Source organism: Mesoplodon mirus (assembly GCF_964341445.2).
Source record: "Mesoplodon mirus genome assembly, chromosome: 12".
Classification (NCBI taxonomy): Eukaryota; Metazoa; Chordata; class Mammalia; order Artiodactyla; family Ziphiidae; genus Mesoplodon; species Mesoplodon mirus.
The window spans coordinates 26336146-26362672 of NC_138988.1; the positions used below are offsets into that span (position 1 = coordinate 26336146).

General features: G+C 40.7%; 1 protein-coding gene across 2 annotated transcripts in view; it reads right to left on the reverse strand.

Moving 5' to 3' along the window:
* The window catches only part of SYNPR (synaptoporin), a 290500-nt gene that overhangs the window by 33923 nt on the left and 230050 nt on the right, over nt 1–26527 (reverse strand). For both annotated transcript variants that reach the window (XM_082639440.1, XM_082639441.1), the window contains one exon: nt 5901–6099. In XM_082639440.1, coding sequence (XP_082495566.1) covers nt 5901–6099 — 199 coding nt within the window. The remainder of the gene's footprint in view (nt 1–5900; nt 6100–26527) is intronic.

A 26527-nucleotide genomic window follows, 5' to 3' on the forward strand; every position in this document is an offset into this window, starting at 1 on the left:
CATCTACATAACCTCTAGCAGGTCATTTGTAGGAGAGTCATAATTATTAAATAATTTTCCTCAACAGGCTGGATGCTTTTAGTTCACCCATATACACACATTGCTTGGCCTGTTGAAGATACAATTTAAGTGAAATACACTTAGACATGAAGTATAACTAACATGATGAGAGAAGAGAGAGGGAAGAGAGAGAAGAAAAGAGGGAAAAAGGGTGAGGAAGGGGAGGAGAGAGAAGAGAGGAGAGAGATGGGCTTCTCAGCAATTTCTGAATAGCTCAGAGACTGCAATTCTGATTTCCATCTCTAATGACAGCCAAGAAAGATGCAGTTGAGAGTAGGAGCACGCGTTGGATTCTCTGAGCATCCAGCTCTGTGCCTGCCTGCTACTCTCCTCTCAGTGATGGCCTCAGCCCCTACTTGACAATGGGGAGCCTTATTTTGTTAGGGGGTTAAAAATCCACCTTCCAATCATCTCACAGGGTTCCAGAAACGGAAAGGTTAACTGGAAGGCTCAACCTAGCAACTGCGATCTGAGAAGTAGTCCTGAGTCAAGCCTGATCGTGTGGGACTTGGCAGCGGGTGGGGGTCGAGGGAAGAAAGTGCCTGGGATAAGGGGACTGGAGGAGAGTAGTATTGTGAGGGCTGCAGGCAATTAAAGGAAGACACCTGCAATTCCTCTTTAGGGGGCTAAGGTACCGCCTAGTAATGGGCAGGAGAAAAATTAACATGAGGATAACAACAGGGCTACAATTAGATACCATTAATCCATCACTTGCTGGTGTGCCTCTCCCTGTGCAAAGCGCTTTGTAGGCATTAACTCTTCCTTTTCTTACAGCAGCCTTGTGACATGTGTATTATTATTAGCTTCATTCTATAGATAAAGTTGTAGGCTTCCAACTGTTAAATAACAGGTCATACAGGGGGGATTAAAATCCAGGACCCCAAAGTTTAGCCACTACCCTCAAGATCACTGGCCTAAGAGTCTGAGTCCTTGTTCTGCCATTAACTTCTTTGACCACAGGCAAGGTCCCTAATCTCCCAGGGATTCATTTTCCCATGCCTGGTGCTTGACAAAGAGGAGTCACAGTGAATCTGTAGAATGAGGCTGATTGTAATCGCTCCACGTCTCTCTCAGGATTGTTTTGAGGCTGGATGGGAAATATGAAAATATTAGGAATGCATCGGGCATAAAACAAATGTGAGCCATGGGACCACCGCATGACCGCAATGGGTAAACACTTCTAGTCCCATAAACTGCCTCTGGTCAACCTGGTCTCCTTTATGGGAAATGGAGAGCTTCAACAACACAGCCCCTTCCTTTCCCACGAAATCTTAATGTGAATATTGATTCTACTTGACATTTAGAGTAGTTACTTTAAACCAAATCTCTTGTGAGAAGGATTCACCAAAATGTGGGATGGTGTTTATTAGATACTCATTCTGAGAGCACTTTGTCAGCTCGGTAAGATAAGTTATTTTTTTAAACTACTTTACATTAATTAAAAAAAAAAAAAACCTAAAGCCTCACATCGTCACTATTTGACATGAGATCTGAAAATGGTTCAGAACATCCTGTCTCAGAAATCTAGGAAGGAGATTTGGCTTTAAAACTGTACTCTAAGGAACTTGACAGAATGATATAACCAGAGGTGACATTTCAATTCCACAATCATGTACCATTCAGGTGGCCAATTCTGCTTTCTGAGAAAGATATTTATTCATCTGTACAAGAAGGCACTCACTGTGGTGACGTACAGTAGCTGGCTGATTCTGTTGGCCTGATTTTCTCACTACTGTGTCATTCAGCATCATTAACAATTATGTTACTTCTAAAGACATGCAGATTCTCATTTTCACTTAAAGGTGGGCAATCTTGTCAAGCATATTCAGTAGAGAAAGATACCTTAAAAAATAGCCATTGATAATAGCCATTGGCTCCAGTCTGCCTGAAATTGCTCACGACTGCTTACAAATATATAGTAATCAGTCCTGGTAATCTCTGATTTATAATCGCCATTGATCTTGGGCATGTTTAAAGCCTGTTTTCTATCACTGACATCCTTCATGTGCAACAGAGATAAACAGCAGAACCCTCTAGTTATCCTAGCATCATAGATTCACGGCAGCCATTCTATAACTCCAAATGGATTCTGAAGGCAAATTTAAAAAACCCTCTATGACAGTCAAATAAGCAGAAAAGTCTAGGGGTTCTAGGGTTTGGTTTCTCTATATCCTGAGCAAGAAAATAACGGGAGCTGTCCAGGTGTATAAACCAATTTGTCCTACCCACCTATGCCCCTCCAAATTTGTAGCACATTGCCTATTAGTATTTTGGACCCTCTTGCATGGTAGTTATGAATTTGGGACCTGGATTTGGAGAGACCTGGGTTCAAACTCTACCCTCTGACTAGTAGTAATGTGACCTGGGAGAGTTAATTGGGTAACTTCGAGCCTCCCTTTCCTCACCTATAAAAGTGTATAACAATACAAGCTACGGTTGTTGTGAGTATTAAATCAACTCCACACAGAGTAAGAAACTCTATCAATACCAGCCGGTATTTTTGTTGTTACTATTATCAACACCATCACCATCCTCATCACTTTCCTCCACATTGATCTTATCTGTGCATGATGTATCCTGTCATGTCCTAGAGGATTATAGAGAATCCCGAACTACAGAATAAAGGGGAAAATGTGGGTTTTGTAAAAAAAACAAAGCAACAATAACAAAAGAATAGTTAGTGACAGGAACAGAGAGAACAAGTAATGATCAGTAGCCATCTTTCTGAATAAATAGGCTTGGCTTTAAAAAAGTACAATTACTGTTAGTTTAGTATTTGAAGGTTTTCTTAGGTATGAACCACCTTCTTGAGATCTTGCTCACACTGTGGATTGGCCTTAACCTGCTAACTCACAGTTAAGGGTGGGTACCATAGCCCACCCCTCCTTCCCCAGTCACGGCCCCACTGTTGTGGGATTAGAACTGGAAAGGCTTGTCATTTGCAGCTGCAAAGGCGTCATACTGATCCTCTACATTCATTCTGTCTCTGTGACTCTTAGGATTTGGGCTCTCTTTTAAATTAACTTTTATCTGCTAAGTAATGAGCACATCAGTTTTTTTTTTTTTTTTTTTTTTGCGGTACATGGGCCTCTCACTGTTGTGGCCTCTCCCGTTACTCAGCACAGGCTCCAGACGCGCAGGCCCAGTGGCCATGGCTCACGGGCCCAGTCGCTCCGCGGCATGTGGGATCCTCCCGGACCGGGGCACGAACCCGTGTCCCCTGCATCGGCAAGCGGACTCTCAACCACTGCGCCACCAGGGAAGCCCCCAGTTTTTTAATATCACTGAAGTCTCACCTAGGAGCCTTTCCCTTTTTATTACTAGAATTAACTCCCCGCTCCTCCCCTTCTTCCACGATGTAATAAAACAAAACCTACCTAGTGTAGTACACAATTCAGGATTTCATTATATCCTGCTTGATTGGAAAGACTATTTACACAGAGATGAAATAGCATGGCCTCACAAGATTACTTCTTATGAGGAGAATGTAGTTTTATATAACAAAATAGAGCTTTTCCCACTGTATAGGCAAACTAACTGAGTCAGTTTCTTCTCTCTGGAAGTCAGAGTATTTCCTCAGACTTTATAATTCTATGACAGTGTCTACATATATCCAGGAATGGATGTACACATGTCAGTTTTATAGTATACACACACACACACACACGTATCTCAACCTCTTTGATGTATCTATCTGCACATCATGCGAGGGTTAACCCCAAGGTAGGTGACACTGTTAAAGATATTTTAAAACCATTAAGACCAGTAGCTCCAATTTGGGAGGGAAAATTTAAAAAAAGACATCTGTCCAAAGGTTCAAGTTCTGCTGATTGACTTTTCTTTTTGCACAATAACATACTGAAGTGCTATAAAACAGATCTCTCCCCAGTCCCTTCAAACTTAATCATGACGTTTTACAAATAAGGGTTTCTCCCAGCTACCCTTCAAAACATGTTGATTTTAAGTTTCTGGTCTCTATAATATATAGATTAGACTAGAGATCTGTAAAATTTATTTCACTCACATACTCCCTAAAAGAATTTGTAAAAACTGTGTGCCTATTCGTATAAAGTTGACATATAATTTTGTTTTTATTAAAAGTCTAAACAGTTGCAAGAGTGTAATGTTGGGCATAAGTATTGATATTTAAAAATATATCCCATTGTATCAATTTTTAGATGAATTCAATGGAATTGTTATTTGATACTCTCTATTACCCATTTAAAAATTATTAAACAAATTCCTCATTAACAGTCAGAAACTTTACATGTTTTTTTTGTTCTCCTTGAACTTGTATTTCCATTATACTTCCCCCACCGAATGATAGCCTCATATAACATTTTTTTATACTGGAAAGCATTTTATCGATCACCCTGTTATATTTCTTTGCAAAAAAAATATGTATATAAATTAAAATTACTCTTTGATTACCCATGACCTTAATGCTTTAAGTATCAAAATTTTTACTTTTGAGTTGGGTAATCATTAAAAATGTTATTAATGCACAACTGTCCAAAACAACATAAATATATTATAAATGTTAATAATTATTAAATCTTAAAAGTAAAATTTTTATTAGAAATGGATGGGACTGTTTTTTCTTCAATTAGCTGATGTACTTTTGAGGGACAAATATTACTTACTTCTAACATGGGACTTGATTCAGCATAAATTCTATTTCCATTTCTCGTTGTACAGATGTGTTGAGAAGGTTTGCTCACAGAAATGAGTAGATGAGAATGGATGGGGTTTTGTTACAGTGATGCCATTAATTTCTCTGAATTCCTTCTGAGTAATATGTCCCAGACCACAGAGTGATCTGTCATCAAAAATTACTTTTTAATGATCTATCAGCTGACGTAGATTAGGAATTTCTATTTTATTGAAAGGAAAAAATTGGAAACCTCCTTAGATGCAAAAGGATACACTACCCAGCCATTTGAATAACTCACTTTTGTCAATACCAACACCGATATTTCAAATGGTCCTTTGTTTTAGTGCCTCCAAGGCTTCGCAACCTAGCAATATCCCGTGTATGGGGATGGAAAAGAAGGATGCTTTTATTTTATAAAAGGGGAATAGGTGATTAAGAAGCAGTAACATATTTTCAGAAGCAGGGCATTCTCAGTAAGATAAGTTTTAGGCAAATGTACATAAGAAAGCTGAAAAATTTTAAATGTATTTCCTTAAAGTTATCCATGCTTATGCACCCCTCTGAGAGTTGTTGTGTTCCCCTAGGTGTCTGTGTGTCCCTATTTGGACATGCTGAGCTAGACTGGTTTCACTCAGGTGAGTCCTTGAACCACTGTGTAAGGAAAAAGGAAGTGGGGGAGGGTTGGTGGTGGAAAGAGATAAGATAGAGGTAGAGAGAGAGAGAGAGAGAGTGAGAGAGAGAGATTCAGAGACAGAGAACTCCATCTTCAAACTAAACCATTCTATGAACAGTCTATCATATACCAAAGGAATAACACATTTCAATAAGTACAAGTCACACTGTCTAAACAACCAGTGAGAAAAAATGGTCGACTACCTCCATAATACTGGAATTATAAATAAATCTGCAGCAAGCCTCACTACTCTTTCCTTGATCTCATGAGATTTCCAAGCATTTATTGCAGAGGAGTTTCTAGCAACTCTTACAATACTTCTCCAGCGCAGGCGCACAAAAGAATGACAGGCATCATGTTTTCGTTTTAGATCTAAGAGATTTGGATGAAAAAGAATGTGATTGCCTTTCAAATACCTGCCCTGAGGGCTCAGGTAACTCCAAAGCCTTTAAGCACTGGAAAAAAGAAATTAGAAGGGACAGAAAAAGTTATTTCATAAAGCAAACGACTTACGATGAGTGGACCCCGGTTGTTTTCTCGATACTTGTTCTGGAAGAAGATGTAAACGACAGTGGCGGCCAAGGAGTAGAGGAAGGCAAAGACAGCCACGGTGACGAAGAACTCTGCCGAAGATGAGGAGTCGCCAATCAGGGCCACCTTCTGCTGCTCCTTCCCCTCACAGGTGGGCACCTCAAACGTCACTTGGTGTAACCTAAAGTACCAGAGATACCAGAGAGGAGAATCGTTAAAACGCTATGGAGAGAAAACTCGATGCCATAAGTGAGATGTGATTTGGGACCTTCATGGCATGCCTCTGTGACAAGTTCATTAGAGAAATTACAGAGATTGTAGCTGGACTTGTGGAAGCAGATACTGCAGTGAAACATCATTCCATTAGGTTTCACAGTAGCTAGTCACTTTAGAGAGAGGGGAGGAGGGAAGGGGAAAGTGATCCTGAAATGATGATGGGTTAGACTACGACATCCTCCCCCTTAAGTTCTCCAGTGGTTTCTCATTATACTTGGACTCACACCCTAACTCCTAAACGTGACCCACCAGGTCCTGGCTTAGGGTCTTTTCACTGACTGTTCTCTTTTCCTCAATCATTCCGTCTCCTGACATTGCCCATGGCTGGTTCCTTCGTGGCATTCAGGTGACAGCTCAAAATGTCATCTCCTGGGAAAGTCTTTTCCTGACTATTAATCTAAAATAGTTCTTTTCCCGTAGACATTTCTATCACATCTCCCTGTTCAATGTCATTCATAGCGCCCATCACCAACCACACTTCCTTGGTAATGTATTTAATTACTTTTTTTTTTTTTCTGTCTCCACTTGATTTGGGATCTTGACTTTCTTCTTCTCTGTAAATCCTGAATGCCTGACACCTGTTAGACACTCAGTAAACAGGACTTGGATAAGTGAACAAACATTCTTGATTCTGTAAGATGACTGATACGCCCTAGTTTGATTGAACCTTGAGAACTTCTATTTTAGAGAATAAGTTCTGTCAGGACAGCATCCAGGCCCAATATATTACTTAATAGAGAAAAATAAGATTTTGGAAGGCAGTACATTCTGCTCAATAAATGATACCTAAGGAAGATGTGTTATATCTAGTACATAGCTCATGCTGTGAACTGGGTGGTGATCTGTAATTCAATATAGGAGCCAAAATTCTGCTTCTTCAGAAATGACTAAACTATCCCTTGAGTATTAGGGAGGCACTTGGAAATAGGCATGAATGAGGCTTAGTGATATCAGTAAAGGAACACCTGGAAAATTATCTACAAAACCAACGATGATAAAACCATTGACGAACACAATAAATTCCCAACTTATGCTTAAGAAGTATTTCTCTTACTAAGCAAAACTTGATTCCTTTAAAATATATTTTTTGTGTACATTCTCTTACAATTTGGATAATGACAAAATGATAAAATAGTAATACTAATAGCAACTAACATACTGGAGTATTTATGTGCTAGATATTGTGGTTTATATGTATTGTTTCATTTAATGCTCACAGCAGCCCTATGATGTAGGCATTTTATTGCCCCTTCTCCCTTTACACATGAAGAAACAGGCTTAGAAAAGATTAAGTAATTTGTGCTAAACCACAAAGCTAGTAAATAGGGCCAGGAACTTTTTAATTTCTACGTTAATCTGTTTCTATTAAATAATGAGAATATTAAAACTAGGATGAGTTTTTAAAAAAGTGGAGCCCATGGACAACTAGCACCATAACTATGGGTCTTGTTAAAAATGTATATTCCAGGGTCTGACCCAGACCTACTGAACTGAAATCTCTAGGGGTGTAGCTTAGCTGACAACCAAAGCAGAAAACTCCAGTCCCCCTAAGTTCCTTATTTCTCAGAAACCTATTCTTTTTCACTTATTGCTTGACCTGAGAAAACTGTTTACATAGTCAGCTTGATTTTGCTTATTTATACTGAAGATACTCTTGTTTCTTGTCAACCAGAAAAGTGTACAGCTTCAGCAAAATTCAGGAAAATAGAAGCATTCATCATGGTTATGCTGTAGAGACCCTTCCTCCCCTTGCCAGAGATACTAAGATATTTCTCAATAGCTGAGTCTGTGAGAATGAAAAATGAAATAGATTGAAAAGGTAATCATGCCAATTATTCTGATAGAGGTGATTTTCAAATAATGAACACTTTTTTTCTCACTATCTTGTATACGTCATCCACTCAACATCTTTTTTTTAACATTTCATTGGAGTATAATTGCTTTACAGTGTTGTGTTAGTTTCTGCTGTATAACAAAGTGAATCAGCTACATGCATACATATATCCCCATATCCCCTCCCTCCCACCCTCCCTATCCCACCCCTCTAGGTGGTCACAAAGCACTAAGCTGATCTCCCTGTGCTATGTGGCTGCTTCCCACTAGCTATCTATTTTACATTTGGTAGTGGATATATGTCAGTGTTATTCTCTTACTTCGTCCCAGCTTACCCTTCCCCCTCCTTGTGTCCTCAAGTCCATTCTCTACATCTGTGTCTTTACTACTGTCCTGGACCTAGGTTCATCAGAACTTTTTTTTTTTTTTTTTAGATTCCATATATATGTGTTAGCATACAGAGAAAGTTTTTCTCTTTCTGACTTACTTCACTCTGTATGACAGAGGGAACCCTCTTGCACTGTTGGTGGGAATGTAAATTGATACAGCCACTATGGAGAACAGTATGGAGGTTCCTTAAAAAACTAAAAATAGAACTACCATACGACCCAGCAATCCCACTACTGGGCATATACCCTGAGAAAACCATAATTCAGAAAGAGTCATGTACCACAATGTTCACTGCACCACTATTTACAATAGCCAGGACATGGACGTAACCTAAATGTCCACTGACAGATGAATGGATAAAGACGATGTGGCACATATATACAATGGAATATTACTCAGCCAGAAAAAGAAACACTCAATCTATATTTTTAACAAGAAGCTCTGTAGTTCACACAATGTCTAGATTCTGGGGATAACGTAGGGAACAAAGACAGATGGGCTGGTCCCTGCTCATGTTGAACTTCAAGTTTAGAGGGAAAAGATAGCTTTTCTGAGAGGAGCCCTAGGCTAGTCTGGGGGTGGGGTGGTCAGGGTAAGATTCCCTGTGGAAGTGATTTTTAAGCTGCAGCTTAAAAAGTGAGTAGAAATTGTCCATATCAAAAGCTGAGAAAAAAGCACAATGAAATACAACTTCACACCTGCTAGGATGGCTACAATCAAAATGGTTATAAAATTGGAATAAGAAGAGTTAGTGAGATTAGATTGGAATAACAAGATAGGATTGGAATAATAAGTTCCAATTAGAAAGCTGGGAACTTTCATACATTGTTGGTGGAAATGTGAATGGTACAGCCACTTTGGAAAAACAGTCTGGCAGTTCTACAAGTGGTTAAACATAAGAGTTATCACATGGTCTGACAATTCCACTCCTAGATACATATCCAAGAGAAATGATAACATTTGTCTGCACTAAACTTGTACTAGAATGTTCATATCAGCATTATTCATAACAGCCAAAAAGTGGAAACAACCCAAACATCTGTCAGCTGATGAATGGATAAACGAAATGTGGTATAGCCACAGGGTGGAATATTATTTGTCAATACGAATGAAGTAGGAATGAAGTACTGATCCAAGTTACAGCATAGATGATCCTTGAAAACATTATGCTAAGTGAAAGAAGCCCGTCACAAAGGGCCACACATTGTATGATTCCATGTATAGGAAATGTTCAGAATAGACAAATTTATGGAGACAAAAAGTAGGTTAGTGTTTGCCTAGGGCTGATGGGGGAGGATTGGGGATGATGGCTTAGTGGTACAGGATTTCTTTCTGGGGTAACGAAAATACTTTAGAATTGATGGTGGTGATGGACGCACACTCTGTGAATATATTAAAATCCATCCAATAGTACATTTTAAGTGAATGAATTGTATGGTATGTGAATTATATTTCAATAAAGCTGTTAAAAAATAGAGATGAAAGGGCATGTATCAAGATCCTGCAAAGGCAAGGAGCACAGCACATGGGAACAGATGAAATATGACTGAAATATGGCAGGAAAGGGGATGAGTGATGGAGGATGAGATGGAAAAGTAGCCAGAGACTCTCACTGCAGGGTCTTGTGGGTCAGGTTATAGACTTGGGTCTTTATAACTTTTAAAATTTTTCCTAGTGATAACAACTTTTAGGATTTATTCTCTTATAACATATAGTATGTTATATTTATCATGTTGTACATTACATCCCTAGTACTTATTTATCTTATCACAGGAAATTTTGTACCTTTTGAATGTCTTCATCCAATTCCCCCTCCCCCCAACCTCCACCCCTCCCAGTACCCACAAATCTGATTTTTTTTTCTGAGTTTGTTTGTTTTTGAAGTATAATTGACCTACAACACTATGTCAGTTCCCGTTGCACAACACAGTGATTTGATATTTCTAAACATTTCAAAATGATCACCACGATAAGTCTAGTTATGATATTACAACACAAAGATATTACATAGTTACTGACTATATTCCCCACACTGTACATTTCATACCTGTCACTCACTTATTTTGCAACTGGAAGTTTGTACCTCTTAATGTCCCTCAACTATTTCTCTCCTCCCTCCAGTCTCCTCCCTCTGGCAATCACCTATTTGTTCTCTGTATCTATAACTCTGTTTCTGTTTTGTTATGTTTGATCATTTGTTTTGTTTTTTAGATTCCACATATAAGTGAAATCACACAGTATTTGTCTTTCTCTGTCTGACTTATTCCACTAAGCATAATACCCTTTAGGTTCATCCATGTTGTCGAAAATGGCAAGATTTCATTCTTCTTCATGGCTAATATTCCTCTCTCTCTCTCTCTCTCTCTCTCTCTCTCTCTATATATATATATATATATATATATATATATATATATATATCTTTGTCCTTTCATCTATTATGGGCACTTAGGTTGCTTCCATATCTTGGCTATTGTAAATAATGATGCAGTGAATACAGGGGTGCATATATCCTTTCTACTTAGTGTTTTTGTTTTCTTTGGATAAATACCTAGGAGTGGATCTTTATCTGAAGACCAAGATTGGAAAGATTTTCTTATAATAAACAACATGTAAAACAAAAATAGCAGGCAGGACCACGTCACGTGTGGCAACTATTCAGAAGCATGCACACTTGCTTTCCAGATGTTAGGATCAGCAACGCTTCCAAATGCCAGTTCCCTCAGCTCACACGTACAGACTGGGTCTGCAATTTTTGTGTACTCTGAGAGCAGCAGGAAGGGGGAGAATAAAATAATTTTTTTCTATGCAGTCAGCTGAATATCAACATTTTCCTCGTTGCTAACTTATTGCATTGATTTACAGTAAATGTTAATGGTGCTTATTGGCACAAGGCAAAAAAAATAATCACTAACAAATTTGCCGTGCTTATTAATACCAGTGATCTATAGCTTGGTATTTAGCTCTCAAGCCACGTGGGGTAAAATCAGGAGCAAGAGGGAAAACAGAAGTGAAGCTCTATGCTGGTGTCTATTCCGTGGAAGGGAATAGTAAGTGTTTATAAAGGAAGAGCACATCAGCTCAAAATGGTCTGACCGTAATAATTCATACCACTGAACATTTTGAATGCTATGGGATGGCATCTATTACTAAATATATTTTACCAGAAAGGTTCTTTTAGGTAACAGTTACATACATATGCATAAATATATATGCTTTATTTTAGAGGGAGAGATTTTAGAGTCAGCATGTGTTTAGCAGCTATAATAACTTTGGAAGCAAATATCATTCATTTAGAACCTAAACAAGGGAAAAACTTTGTACAGACAGAGTGTGTCACTTGATGGAATCTGGAAACTGACGCGGCCACCTCTGATCTTCTGAAGGACTAGTCAGGCAGCAATTGCTGAGCCTCCAAAAGGATGAAATCCAATTTGTTGATTTCAAATGTATAATTCCCTCTTCAGCTGGCCTGACTCAATCAAGGGGTAATTGAATTTTGTTGGGTTTTACTGCATTGTGTCAATCCACAAAAAAACCCTCCATGTGAGAGTAGGTTCTTCTTTCTTCTTTTTAAAATTTTACCAACACTTAAACACAGCCTTTTAAGCATTTCACTCCTGCTTCAATTAAACTAAAGGAACTGCTGGGCACCCATAGTTTTTAGTTCTGTTTTTATGGCTTGAAAAAATATTAAGCAAGTTGGTGTTGCTTTATTAATAAAAATATTTATGACAACACCACCACCATTTTTCAACCTCCAGGCATTGTGTTAGCTTCTTTACTGGCTCATATCTCAATGCTCCTAACAACTATCTTAAGTAGGTACTATCTCTCACCATTACACAGATGAGGAAACTGAGGGTTGAGGTGGGTAGTGAGCTTGCTGGAGGTCACGTGGTAGTGGAGGGCAGAGGTGAGTCTGAATGCAAGCAGGTTAGGAGGACTTATACTAGTAACTACGGCATATCCCTGCCTCTGTGCTTCCATACACTACCAAATGTAAAATAGCTAGCTAGTGGGAAGCAGCCACATAGCACAGGGAGATCAGCTCGGTGCTTTTTGACCACTTAGAGGGGTGGGATAGGGAGGGTGGGAGGGAGGGAGACGCAAGAGGGAAGAGATATTGGGACATATGTATATGTACAACTGATTCACTTTGTTATAAAGCAGAAACTGACACACCATTGTAAAGTAATTATACTCCAATAAAGATGTTAAAAAAAAAGTTATAGCATCCTTAGATTTCCAGACAAATGTTTGTATAAAAACGACTAAGCCAGCTTTCCCATGCCATCTAATCTAATGGTAGACGGATAGTTTACACTGAATAAGATTCTAAACCAACATTCGCTCTGCTTCCACCTCGAGGCACGTGAATTAGGCATCGTACAAGGTACCTAGCAATGATGGAGTTGAATCCCTTTAGGCTGACCAACAGGAAGTCATTAAAAGCTTCCTAGTTTCCAAATTTTGTCCTGGGTTATTCTAACATTTCCTTTAGAAGCAAGTAGAGGGCGAACGAACCTGACTGCTTCACGTACTGAAACTGTGATCATCATAGTGTCCGTGGTTCTTTATAGAAGGGGGGTAAAGGCAGCACAAATTCATCTTCAGATAGCACTGTACCATGAAGGGCATCTGGTAGTAAGACTTTTGAAGGTGTTGACAATACCTTTCACCGGGTGTGGAAGGAAATTGGACTAAAGCTCCTAATAGCTCACCTGGGGTGGTTCAGTGCAAGACAGTAATGACACATCCCAAGGGTGGTGATCCCACCCAGGAGTTAATGTCGGAGGCATTAGGGTGTTGCGGAGCAAGCTGCTGCCACTGAATTTCTGACGGCCAGGATTCAAGTGGCCAAGGCGGGGACCAGAGGGCAACTGGCCAGTTGTGACGCTGAGCACGTTTCTCTTCCCCAGATAATTTTCTACAGCCCCTGTTTCAATCCTTTTCGATCCCAGTTGATAAAGACTCTAACCCTCTTGCTCCAGTTCTTTCTCTCTTCCCATTAGGAAATACTGGCATTTGTCTGGTTTTAGATTGACTTTTCCTTTGCTAGTCATGTGTGTGTGTGTGTGTGTGTGTGTGTGTATAACAAGTGCATTTGCGTGTGCATTTACACACTCACAGACACCCCTACTCGCTCAGCCTGTATGATTCACAACGTAAATCACTACAAGATCCTGGAAGTTTACACACACTTTCACACACTACATCTCATTTTTTTCCCCCCAGCAACCTTCTCCATTTGAGAGACGAGGAAGCTGGAGCTCAGACATCTTAAAAGAATCAGCAAAGATCACCCAGTCGGCACAGAGAAGGCAAACTCCACTATGCTCAGGTCCTTCATTCATTCAGGAGGGATTTATTGAGCCCTGCGTGCCAGGCATCAGAGAAGCTAAGATGGGAAGGCAATGAACTGTGAATGATGCGAGTAGAGATTATGTATAGGAGGTTGAAAAGGAAAAGTCCCCTCTGACTGTCATTTCCCCTGGTTTTCTTACTGAACCTGAAACATGGCATTTGGTGACACTACTTAGGATAGTGACAGTGAGTCCACCTCTCCTACCACTGGGTGCTAAGCACCAACATTATTGAGCACATACTAGGCCAGGGACCGTGCCAAAGGTTTTCACGTATTATCTCACTTAAACCTTCAAACTTGATAAAGTGGGTACTATTTCCCTTCTTTTAGCAGTGAGGAAAGTGAGGAACAGAGTGGTAATACAACCTTTTGAAGCAAGGGCCTTGAAAAGAGTCTATCCAACCCCAAAGTTTTTACTCTTAGCCTCCCACATGAAAAAAATATAATGCTATTCATTGTTTTTATCACTTACATATTTACTGACTTCCCACACCATGGCTGCCTTTTCTGAGAGACTTCTTATAGTTGTCTCTTTTTTTTTTTTTTTGCGGTACGCGGGCCCCTCACTGTTGTGGCCTCTCCCGCTGCGGAGCACAGGCTCCGGACGCGCAGGCTCAGCGGCCATGGCTCACGGGCCCAGCCGCTCCACGGCATGTGGGATCCTCCTGGACCGGGGCACGAACCCTTGTCCCCTGCATCGGCAGGCGGACTCTCAACCACTGCACCACCAGGGAAGCCCGGCTCTCTCTCAATCTCTCCACTTCTGTCTGTTTCTCAACAGGAGAGTGGTCATGGACTGAATGTCTGAATGTATGGGGGTCCATGCTCCCCAGGCTCATGGGCAATTTCAAACTGTTTCTGAAGACTCACACGTTGATTAGAGCAAGGTTCTCCTTTATGCCACCAGCACCTCATAAGGCATATTTATATGCTGTGGTCAAAATCTGGGGAGTGTCTCACTTCACAGAGCCTCAGGTATAGGATCTACTTGGAGTGGACAAGGCAGAAGATGGGGACAAGGTGAGGACTGAGAAGAGTCTTGGGAAATATGCTGGTTGCAGTGAGAGCTGAGAGAAGGCTCCAGCATCTGTCCTCAGGTTGCTAAAGTTGGACACAAGTTTGAAGTCCTCATCTTGCAAAGAAGACTGGAGAGACTTTGTCTGAGATACAGGATTCACTGACCGTAAGTTGATAAGGACCTGTTTACCTGGAATGCCTCTGTTGACAAAAGGGGTCATTACTAGGCTCTAGCCAACATCAAAGAAACAGCAGAAATAGAAAACAATCCAGTTCACAAATATCCTTCTAAGGAGCACCTCAGGGATTGTAATGATGCTGTTTGTTCCCAGGAAGGTCAGTGGACCTGGAGGTGGTACCTACACTCCTGTCTGCTAGACCTGAGAGCTAACTTCCAGCTCCCTTATTTTCAGGTAAATGGCATTGTCTAGGCAGCCAGAATCATTTTTCCAGATATTTTTGCCCTAACCTTGGTTGAGTCAAAACCAGCTTCATCTCCAAGACTTGCAACAAAAGCACATCAGGTATTCACTAAAAATATTTTACTAGAAGAAGAAATCAAAACTAAGGGAAAGACAAAATGCTGTATGCATTTCCGCTCTTAAACACGAGGGTATTTCTCCCTGGTGTGATTATGTATTAAATGTACTAAGGCTTACTGTTCCCGTGGGAGGAACTTTCCATTACTTTTGGGCTCTTCACTTCACTGTTAGGGAAGATAGTTGTTTTCTTAGGGAGAGTAATAATAAATATCAGGCAGGGGGAACTGAGCTAGACATTGGAAAATGCAATCAGGATTACTGCAAACACTACTCTTTTCTACACAATTCACTGTGCTTGTTCATATGAGGACAAGGCTGGAAAGTGACCAGCTCTTCCCTCAGTGTGTGCATGTCATCTCCATGGGCCACAAAGATATTTAACCAATTTACTGAAAGTGTGTTATGCTAGAAGGATCTTTCCAAATTTCATCCCTCCCCCGCAAGTTTCAATTTATATAGATAAACATTTCAAAGTACAAAGGAAGACTCCAAGGTGATAAAAAAGGAATGGATCAGTGGAAGCCAGGGCATGGCCTGGAGTAGGACTGAAAGAAGAAAAACCCTATGAAACCCATATAATGACTTGCAAAGAGGCACTGCCATTCTCAGTAAGCTGTGATTTATTAATTTTAGTTTCTTCAAATAGAATTTGAGTCATAGGGAACTCAGACTGCCCCTACATTGTCAAATTAAAATAGATAATGAGGTCATTATCTTATATTTCAGGGAAAATATTTTTTTCCCCTCTTGTTTGCCTTCCCTGGACTGTGGTGCTGTACTCAAGTGAATTATGAAACAAACAAGTCCCAGAGGTTTTTTTTACACTTGAATGTCCAGACAACTGCCTCTGTCCATTTTATTTTGTTAGTATAGAAATGCTTCACGAATAAACAATTTAAAGGGTGTGATTACAAGATATTTATGACATTCAGAACACACACAGGTCGCATGGGAGAGGGCCACAGAAATCTATCTGAGCTGAAGTTTTGTTTAGAATTTAGGTCAAATTGATTTGACTGACTAACAGTCAAAATAGGCTATGTATAAAAATTCAGTCAATACAGAAATGATTAAAGGAGGAAAATGTAAGGTTCCTCATAATTTCATTCAGTATTAACAACTTAAAAAATGGAAATCAAACAGGTTCTTTAATCTGCTGTTTATTACCTAATAATATGACCAGTAAATACCTTATTTTTTAGGAAGATTTAGCTTATTCTTAACAGTCATATAATATACCTACAGGATGTATAAATTATATTGTGTAGAATGTTCTGTATTAGCACACATTGCACAATGGTTTCCTTTTTTTTTTTAAAGAAGATGTTGGGGGTAGGAGTTTATTAATTAATTTATTTATTTTTGCTGTGTTGGGTCTTCATTTCTGTGCGAGGGCTTTCTCTAGTTGTGGCAAGTGGGGGCCACTCTTCATCGTGGTACGCAGGCCTCTCACTATCGCGGCCTCTCTTGTTGCGGAGCACAGGCTCCAGACACGCAGGCTCAGTAGTTGTGGCTCATGGGCCTAGTTGCTCCGTGGCATGCGGGATCCTCCCAGACCAGGGCTCGAACCCATGTCCCCTGCATTAGCAGGCAGATTCTCAACCACTGCGCCACCAGGGAAGCCCACACAATGGTTTTCTTAATGATCCCCCAGCGGTGGAAATTTTGATTGTTTCTCATCTGTAACCATTAAAACAATGCCTTGAACGTGTATTTTTGGATATCTGTATGATTGCTTTCTTTGGATAAATTTCTAGAAGCAGAGCTGCTGGGGAAAGGAGTATATTAGTCCGGGTTCTCCAGGGACTAACAGGATAGATATTTTAAAGGATTTAAGGAATTACTCATGTGATTATGGGGGCTGGCAAGTCTGAAATGCACAGGGCAAGCCAGCAGGCTGGCGATCGGGTAAGAGTTGATGCTACCGGTGAGAATCCAAAAGCCTGGACAACTAGAATTTCTGCGTTGCAGTCCGAAGACACAATTCCTCTTTTCACAAGGAACCTCAGGTTTTGCTCATCAGACCTTCAACTGATTGGATGGGGCCCACTCACATTATGAGATAATATAATACATTGAATTTATTGTAGTGCTTGCATGCAATGGGCAATTACAGCTACTGCTACTAGGTGAACTGCAAACAGTTTCCAATGCTCAGAATTCAAGGTGTTAAGTCTAATTACTAAAGTTGATTTTAAAAATCCAAATGCTTTCAAAAAGCAGAATTCCGAGACCTAGAAATATGACGTGTTAATATTACTATATTGCTCTGTCAAAAAGTCACCCTATCAAGCAGTTATTTGGTCATTTTCTGCTGCTGCCTGCTGTCATTTCATTCTTCACATAATAATGGCCTCATTGAATGTTCAGGATAGGGAAACTAACAGAACCCTTGCTGGGTAGGAAATTCAATATATCTGCCAGATTATAATAAAATAGTTTATACACACAGAACAAAATGCAATCTCCTTTAAACCACTGAAAAGCTACTGCCCTGTCAAGCAGCTATGGAATTGTAAATTTCCAATTCTTCGGTTGTTAATATTGAATATTACCACAAGTACACAAATGCTTTTTGGAATAAAAAAAGCCTGAGGCACAAGGAAACACTGTTCATCTTAGTTAACTAAACACAGTTTGTTCAATATATTTATCAGCTCAGCATGAAAAAAGTGCTCTGCGTTGTTAGCAGATATAATGTCACCCATGTTTCCAATGCTTTGCCAGTGTCAGGGGATTAATCGTACTTTTTTCAAGTTGCATCTGGAACATGACAGGTAAGAATTCATTTTCTGCACAGCAACCAGAAATCTCTTAGAAACATAAATAGGAGCATGTCACTCCCCTGCATAAAGCTCTCCTTCAAGGCTTCCCCTCCCGCTCAGGGCCATATCCAAAGCCCTCATCATGGCCTACGAGGACGGACATCATCTGGGTCTTGCCCGCTTCTTTGCTGTCATCAGGCCCACTTGCCACTTTCTCTTCCTGGACACAACTACCCTCACCCACCGGGGCCTCTGAACTGGCCTCCATGTTGTCCACAGTCAGCTTCATCTCTTCATTCGGGTTTCAGTGCAAATGTCACCACCTCTGAGAAGCCTCCTGTGACCATCCAAAGTGCATGCCCCACCCCTCATCATTATCTTTCACATTATCCCATTTCATTGCTTAATTTATCTTGTTGTTTGTTCTACTGTCTGTGTGAAATTTCCCTTCTTATTTGTGAACCTGTGTTTTGCCTGCCTCTCCCCCTAGGCGCTCTAAGTAGCGTGAAAACAGGGATCCTGTTTATTTTCGCTACCTCTCTGTGACTGAGCACCAGGGCAAATCTGGTTCCCAGTAAAGACCCCATACGTATTTGTTAAATGAAGAAGAAAGGAGGGATGGAGGGAAGGGATGCAGGGAAGAAGAAAGAGTAGAAAGAGCAGGGATAGATCTCATTAAATTCCTAAGAAGAGATATTTGTCTGGAAGCTGACCCTGCTCTTACCTTGCAGAAGAGTAGAAAGAGATGCCTCACCTGTTGTGTCTGAGGAAACCAAGACTCAGAGAGGTGCAGGCACTGGATCAAAATCACATACAGCAAGAATCACAACGCAAGCTCTCTGCTCCTAGATCGGGGGACCTTCCACTACGGTGAAATTCCTGTGAGGAAGAAACTCTCTGGTGGCCCAGAGAGGCCATACCTGGAGGCTGGAAGAGCCAGAGGACTAGAAGCCCAAAATGGAAGGAAACCTCAGGGGCCTGGGGGCCTGCTGGAGAAACCCAACAAAGAGCCCGACCCTCCAGGCCTTCTCAGGCATTCCCCATCGACCCTGCGTGTCTGAGCCAGACCTGTGCAGCTGGGTGCTGCCTTTGTCCCAGCCTGTCAGGACCAGGCTGCGGGATCATACTTCCAGCCTATCCTCCACTCATTCATTTATTCATCCAGCCAAATGCTACATGGAAACACTGCCAGAGATTACGGATATCAGAGTAAACAATATGGATATGGTCTCTGCGCTCAGTCTTTGTTCTAACAAGAGGCAGATAACTGAACAATCCATTTCAATAAATGGCGATGAGGGGTTTAAGTCTGGGGGTTTATAGGGGCCCTAAGCTAATCTAGGCAACCAGAGAAGGCTTCCTGGGGGAGGTGATGTTTAAGTGAAGCCTGGAGGGTGAAGAGGGTATAGTGGCTAGAGAGCTGGGGAAGGGCGGGCTCCAGGCCTAGAGGTGAGAAACTGTGTACTTTGAGGTACTGTTTTCTTTTAGAAAATGGAAACAGGATTGCCATAGTCACTTCTATCATTAGATGAGGAGACTGAGGCCGAGCATAGTCCAAAAGGAATGAGCTGGCTTCCATCCCCACCCGTTCTAGCCTAATACAACTGGTCTCTCCAGAGAGACTCTTCTTGCACAATGGAGCGTTCTTCACCTTGCCTCTCCCAGGCATATGTTACGCTTTCCAGCAGACAGGATGTCTCCTCAGCTACTCCCAGGGGTTCATCTGAGCCAGTTCCCTATTCACCTGTAGTGGGGAGGAGCTGGGTAAAATTTTCAGAATGGTTGATGCACGAGAAACTAGCTTGTTAAAAATTAATTGGCTGTGGTGGTGGCGGTGTGATGAATTGGGCGATTGGGATTGACATGTATACACTGATGTGTATAAAATTGATGACTAATAAGAACCTGCTGGGGGCTTCCCTGGTGGCGCAGTGGTTGAGAGTCCGCCTGCTGATGCAGGGGACATGGGTTTGTGCCCCGGTCCGGGAAGATCCCACATGCCGCGGAGCGGCTGGGCCCGTGAGCCATGGCTGCTGAGCCTGCGCGTCTGGAGTCTGTGCTCCGCAACAGGAGAGGCCACAACAGTGAGAGGCCCACGTACCACAAAAAAAAAAAAAAAAAAAAAGAACCTGCTGTATAAAAAAATAAATAAAATAAAATTAATTGGCTGAAAAACCAATTTGCCAAAGAATTAGTTAACCTGAAACTGTCAAGGAGGCTTTTCCCACAGCCGTTTTGCCGCCATGTTTGAGGTTAAAGATGCTCCTCAACTGGAAGGCTGGTAAAGATGTAGAGGTGTGTGTGTGTGTGTGTGTGTGTGTGTGTGTGTGTGTGTGTGTGTGTGTGTGTGTGTGTGTGTGTGTGTGTGTGTGTGTGTGTGTGTGTTGGAGTGTGGTACAGGGCTTGGTCCAGTGCAGCTAATACATTGGAAATATTTTAGGAGGGAAAAATCTATCTTTCAGCAAAATGATTATTTGGGGAATTGGCTCAAAGGAAATGGCTTTCTTGCATATTTGGTTCTGGTGGGAATGAACAGAGACCCTCAGGGCCACCCCACACCATCCCTGGAAAAGAACTCTTAGGGACTGACTTGGTGCCTTTGAAGCTAACATCAAGAATGAGACTTTGTCCTTCACACTGCCCAGGGGAAGGCATGAGGTGGCTTCCTCCCATCGCCCATCCTAGTCTACATACATGTTTGTGGTCCCAGGCAGTCCTTTTCTGTATGTCCTGCTTAATTCCATCCTGCTTATCCAAGCCAGCCTCCTGAACTTCTGTCTCCAAATAGCTCACCCCAATTTGGAGCAATCTTCCCTGAAAGACCATTGTATACAATGTCTAGCAAGGATTCTACCAGAAAGACTTTGAATATTTCAATGAGGCCAGTGATACCAAGCTATTCATTGAAGGGTCCAAAAAGTCTTCAAAAGGAAAACAGTAGTCATTGGAAAGATTTCAAACAAAACAAAACCAAAAATGCTTCTGCTATGTTTTTTTCTTCTTGAGTCACAGAATGCTTAAATGGAAGAGAGCAGAAGCTAAATCCAACTTCTTCCCCTGATAGTTAGAAATCAAGGTCTAAACCATGTGAATATATGCTGCAAATAAGTCTTGCAAGTAATTTCATGTTCAATATTTTTATTTAGCTCCCTGGAAATACTTAATGTTTCTGAAAATTGTAGATCAGAACTCTTCAAACTGTGATTCAAAGACCCCTGAGGATATATGAAACCCTTCCAGGGGGGTCATGAAATTAAAACTATTTTCACAATAATACTAAGATACTATTTGTCATTTTCAATCTCATTCTCTTGCAGGTATACGGTGGAGTTTTCCAGAAGGAAAGCTGTTGTGGGATGTAGCCATTGTTCTGATGGCTAATAAAACATGTATTTGCATATTTTTATATTTTATACATTTCTTAGCTTTGATTTCTAATACAGTAATCTTCTAAATATTCATGGACATATTCTAAACAAGTGAAAAGTTCTTTGTGGTCTTCAATCATTTTTAAGAATGTAGAGGGGTCTTGGGACTTAATGTTTGAGAAGGGCTGCTCTAAATGATGATTTTTTACTTTCCCCAAATTTTTCATTTTTCTTATGCCCGTTTTTGATATTCAAGTTATATGGGCATGCATGGCCTGATACTGAGTACCTATCATGTGCACGTCATCACACTAAGCAATCGTTTTTATTGTCATCAGCCAATGAGTGTGTAGAGTATGTATTAGCTCCCTGTCCTTGGCAAATACTGAATAAAGGGCTCTTGTATCGGAACTGTAGATGACATTACCTAGACATCCTTTATCCAGCTGACTGTGCATGCCTCACCTAGAGGGCATACACCTTTATCTCAGATTATGAGACGAAGATTCAGATGATAATAAACATAGAATTACATGCAATATTATATGTGCCTTACTCCATAACAAGGACCAGCTCTGTGTACTCTCCAATGAGGATATTTTGCTGAATTCATGCTCCTTATGTTACAGCTCCCTTCCGTCTTCCTCTTCCCCCGTCCTTATCATGCACAGGCTTGTTTCTTTTTCTGCACTTTCCCACTTAAAGTACTACTCAAGTACATTTCCACAATGAAGCCTTTTCTGAGGATTACATGACTCACTACTTTCCCCATCTGTGAGTTACCCGTGCTTCTGTTTTCTGCACTTAGTCCTTCATGAGTAAAGTGTTGTTTAGACCCCTAGAGTCTGACTACCCATGTTCAAACCTCCACCATTTACTTGCTTTGTCACCTTAGCAAATTTCTCAACTTCTTTGTCTGCAGAGGATGCTAATCCCAGTATCTACTTCTTAGGGTTGCTGCAAGGATTAAATGATATGATATACATAAAAAGCGTATTAGCACTGTGCCTGGTACAGAGTAAGTGCTCACTAAATACTATCATTAGATCTGATGGAATGAATAGCTGTGTGCCATGTCACAGACACAGGTGATGCCCTGTACCGTATTTCCTTGGCCCACCTGAGTTCAGGCAGCTGCTGGAGATGTTGATAAAGCTCCCATCTTACGCTCTCTTCTCTGTCTGAGGGCCTCCCTTGGCCTGAGGAAGCCTGTTCTGCTGCAGGGAAGGGCAGTTGGAAGTGTGTGCGGGGTTAACTCTCTTGAATTCAGCCTGTAAACACTTGGGGATAAAAGTCCCAGCCTCCCTGGCCCCTGGTTTTAGGAGTCTTGGGTGTATTCCACACAGTTTCTCAGAGGGTGCCAGCAGGATTGGATCCCAGGTGCCCATGGTGGTAACCTGCTCACTAATGCAAATTCTTTTGGCTTTTCTCCCTTCTCTGTCTCACTTTCTTCACTTTTTTGCTTGTGCCTCTTGGGATCACCTCACACAGGAGCTTCCTGTTCCCAAGTCTTTGTCACAAGGTCTGCCTTGTGGGGAACCCGAATTAAGACAGCTCCCAGCAGTTTCAACTGTTAGAGTCATTTCTCAGGGTACATTTACGTAAGGCAGGAATCTCACCCTTTTTCTTTTAATTGAGATGTAATTGACATATAACATTGTATTATTTTTAGGTATACAACATAATGATTTGATTTATGTATATATTGCGAAATTATTACCATAATAAGTTTAGTTAACATCCATGATCACATATAGTCACAATTTTTTTTCTTGTGATGAAAGCTTTTATGATCTTAGCAACTTTCAAATACAGAATACGGTATTGTTAACTATGGTCACCATGCTGTTCATTATATCCCCAGGACTTATTCATCTTATAGTTGGAAGTTTGCACCTTTTGAATGCCTTCACCCATTTGCCCATCCCGAACCCCTTGCCTCTGTATGGCTTGACGTGTTTTGTGGACCTACACCCAAGAACTTCTTGCTGAGTGACTGATACATTTTGAGAAAATTTTTAATATTTAGATTCAAGACAAGGAAGTCCTATGATAGTTCTCATCACAGCTGATGAGCTTAATTTTCTCTTTGTACTCCTGTTAGGTTCAAGTTTGGAATACAAAGTTATGAAAGCTTGACCCCTTTTTGGAAAATTTCCCCTAGGAACTGTAAATTGTGAAAATGAGCCATAAACAGCATATATTTATAAAAATAACTTCACACTTCATTTGGTGGATTTTACTTTGTTGAGGAATCACCCATCTATTGAGTGACTAGTATTAACATACAAAGATGCCAAAATACACACTACAAGCTACAGAGTTGTATATTTTTTAAGTAATGGAAAACCTTCAAACTATGGAACTGAAGAATAGATGTCCTGGTGTAGAGGTGGAAACAGAAATGGGGAAAAGAGAAAAGGCCTTTGTTTCCTTCTACTAAACAATGGCTAGAATAAATTAGGAGTCTGGTCAGGTGAGGTTTATTCTTTCCAGTAAAATAGTTAGGCTCATGTTTGTTTTATTTATGGCTTACAAATGACCTGCCATTTTCAGAAATGTTTTGGGAACTGTAGATTATATAAACAATAAATAATGTTTAAAAAAGTGAAAAATAGAAAGAAAGGTATACTAATAGTATGTAAGATTAGTATTGAAGACTGTATGGGTAAACTATTGCCATGATAAGTCTGCATAATAAATCATGCCCAAACTCAGAGGCTTATAACAACCTCCTGCCTTTGTGTCCCTAGGTTGGCTGGAGTAGCTCTGCTTGGCGTATTCATGTTAATTCTGGTGCTAAGGATGGAGGGGGGCACATCCACCTGGAGGCCTTTTCTTGCTGATGGCAGAGGCACAGGAAGGTAAGCAGCAACACGCTATGCCTGTTAAGGTCTCATCTGGAAAATGACATACCATTCTGCCCACCTTCCATTGGCCAAAGCAAGTCACCTGCCAAACTCAACATCAATGGGTAGTGAAATATAATCTGTCTCTATGTGACCATGGTGACAAAAGGTGGCTTTGCAAAAACTAGTTTGGGGAAGTGGATAAAGAATTGTGACCAATAAGTCTGTCTGCCATGGGGAATAATATTAATGATCACACTGCTTTCTAATGTTCATTATGTCCCAGTCACCCTGGTCTCCTTCAGTTTACCAAACATCTTATCACCTTTACCTTAATTATTCTCTCTGCTTGAAATTATTTCCCCTTACATTTCTTCCACTTCTATAATGTAAACTCCATGAAGGCAATTTTTTGAGGGTCTGTTTTGTTCATGGATGGTGACTTCTCATCTCTCAGATGCCACCAGCTGCTTATATATTGGGATTTGAGTCCAAAAGTCTTATTGATCAAAATTCATTGTATATTCTTAATCCATTTGTCTATGTGGTCTATGTGATAACTTTGTTCAGATATTTCCACCCACAATGTGCTTAAGTAGCAGAGCATTGAGATATTGTTTTGGAAGGACAGTAATCGGGATAAAATTTTTTCACCAGAGGCTCTATTTCCCACCACAAGAGACTCAAGGTTCAAAGCTTAAAATATCTTGGGCTTATTGACAACCAAGGCTAAATTCTCCAGTGAAATGTTTTAGGATCCTGCAACATAGCTGGTTAATTGTACAAGAGTATTCCATGAAGTAGAAAAAATTACTTGTTCATCCTAGGGAGCTCAGCTTATCCTGGGACATGTAAGGACTGAGTTAGCTTCTCACATTTAGAAGGCAAATATTTATTTACTGTAGCATTGATTTCTACAGGTAATATGAATTCATCACACAAAAGTATTTAAGGTTTAAGTCCAAGACACTTTCTGAGATCAGACAATATCCTGATATCATAGAATCCTTCAACGTGGAAACATTAAATTTTCTATCTTTAAGCATTCATTCATTTATTCATTCAGTAAACATTTCTAAGTACCCATTATGTGCCAGACATCGTACCATACCTCAAAACACAAAGACAATGCCTCAAGGGGCTTATACACTAGTGGGGACACAGATACATAAACAGATAATTACCATGGAATATGATCTTTGCTGGAAAGAAGACGTGTATAACGTTCACTGGAACCTTCAGATAAATGCAGCTCAAGGTTGAACTAGGGATTCAGGGAGATTTCCTAGTAGAGATGAAATCTAAGCCAACTCACGAAAGAGAAACAGAAAATTTACATGGCAGGAAAGGGGTTAGAACGGGGAAAGGAAAGTGAGAAGAAGTTTGTAGACGAATGGTAAAGTGACTGGATAGGTATAGAAATGTATGAAAACAGCAAGTCTGGGGAACTACAAGTCACTCCACAAACTTACCATCACAGGGGGATAATGACTGACCATGGTTTTTAGGGTTAAGCAACAGCTTTATCGAAATATAATTAACCACAAAATAATACCACAAAATTCATCCTTTTAAAGTGTGCAATTCAGTGTTTTTTTGTATATTTATAGAGTTTAGTACAGTCACAGAGCAACCTACACCACTGTCTAATTTCGGAACATTTTCATCACCCCCAAAGAAGTCTCCTATCCATTTGGCAGTCATACTCCATTCTCCCATTCCTTACCCCTGGAAACTACTAATATAATTTGTTTCCATAAATTTGCATATTCTAGATATTTCATATAAATAGCATCATACAATATGTAGCATTTTGTGACTGGGTTTTTTTTTTTGTGTGGTACGCGGGCTTCTCACTGCTGTGGCCTCTCCCGTTGCGGAGCACAGGCTCCGGACGCGCAGGCTCAGGGGCCATGGCTCACGGACCCAGCTACTCCATGGCATGTGGGATCTTCCCGGACCGGGGCATGAGCCCCTGCATCGGCAGGCGGACTCTCAACCACTGCGCCACCAGGGAAGCCCTGTGACTGGGTTTTTTACTTAGCATAATGTTTTTTTTTGGCTGTGCCACACTGCATGCAGCATCTTACTTTCCCGACCAGGGATCGAACCTGTGCCCCCTGCAGTGGAAGCACGGAGTCTTGATCACTGCACTGCCAGGGAAGTCCCACTTAGCATAATGTTTTCAAAGTTCATCCATGTTG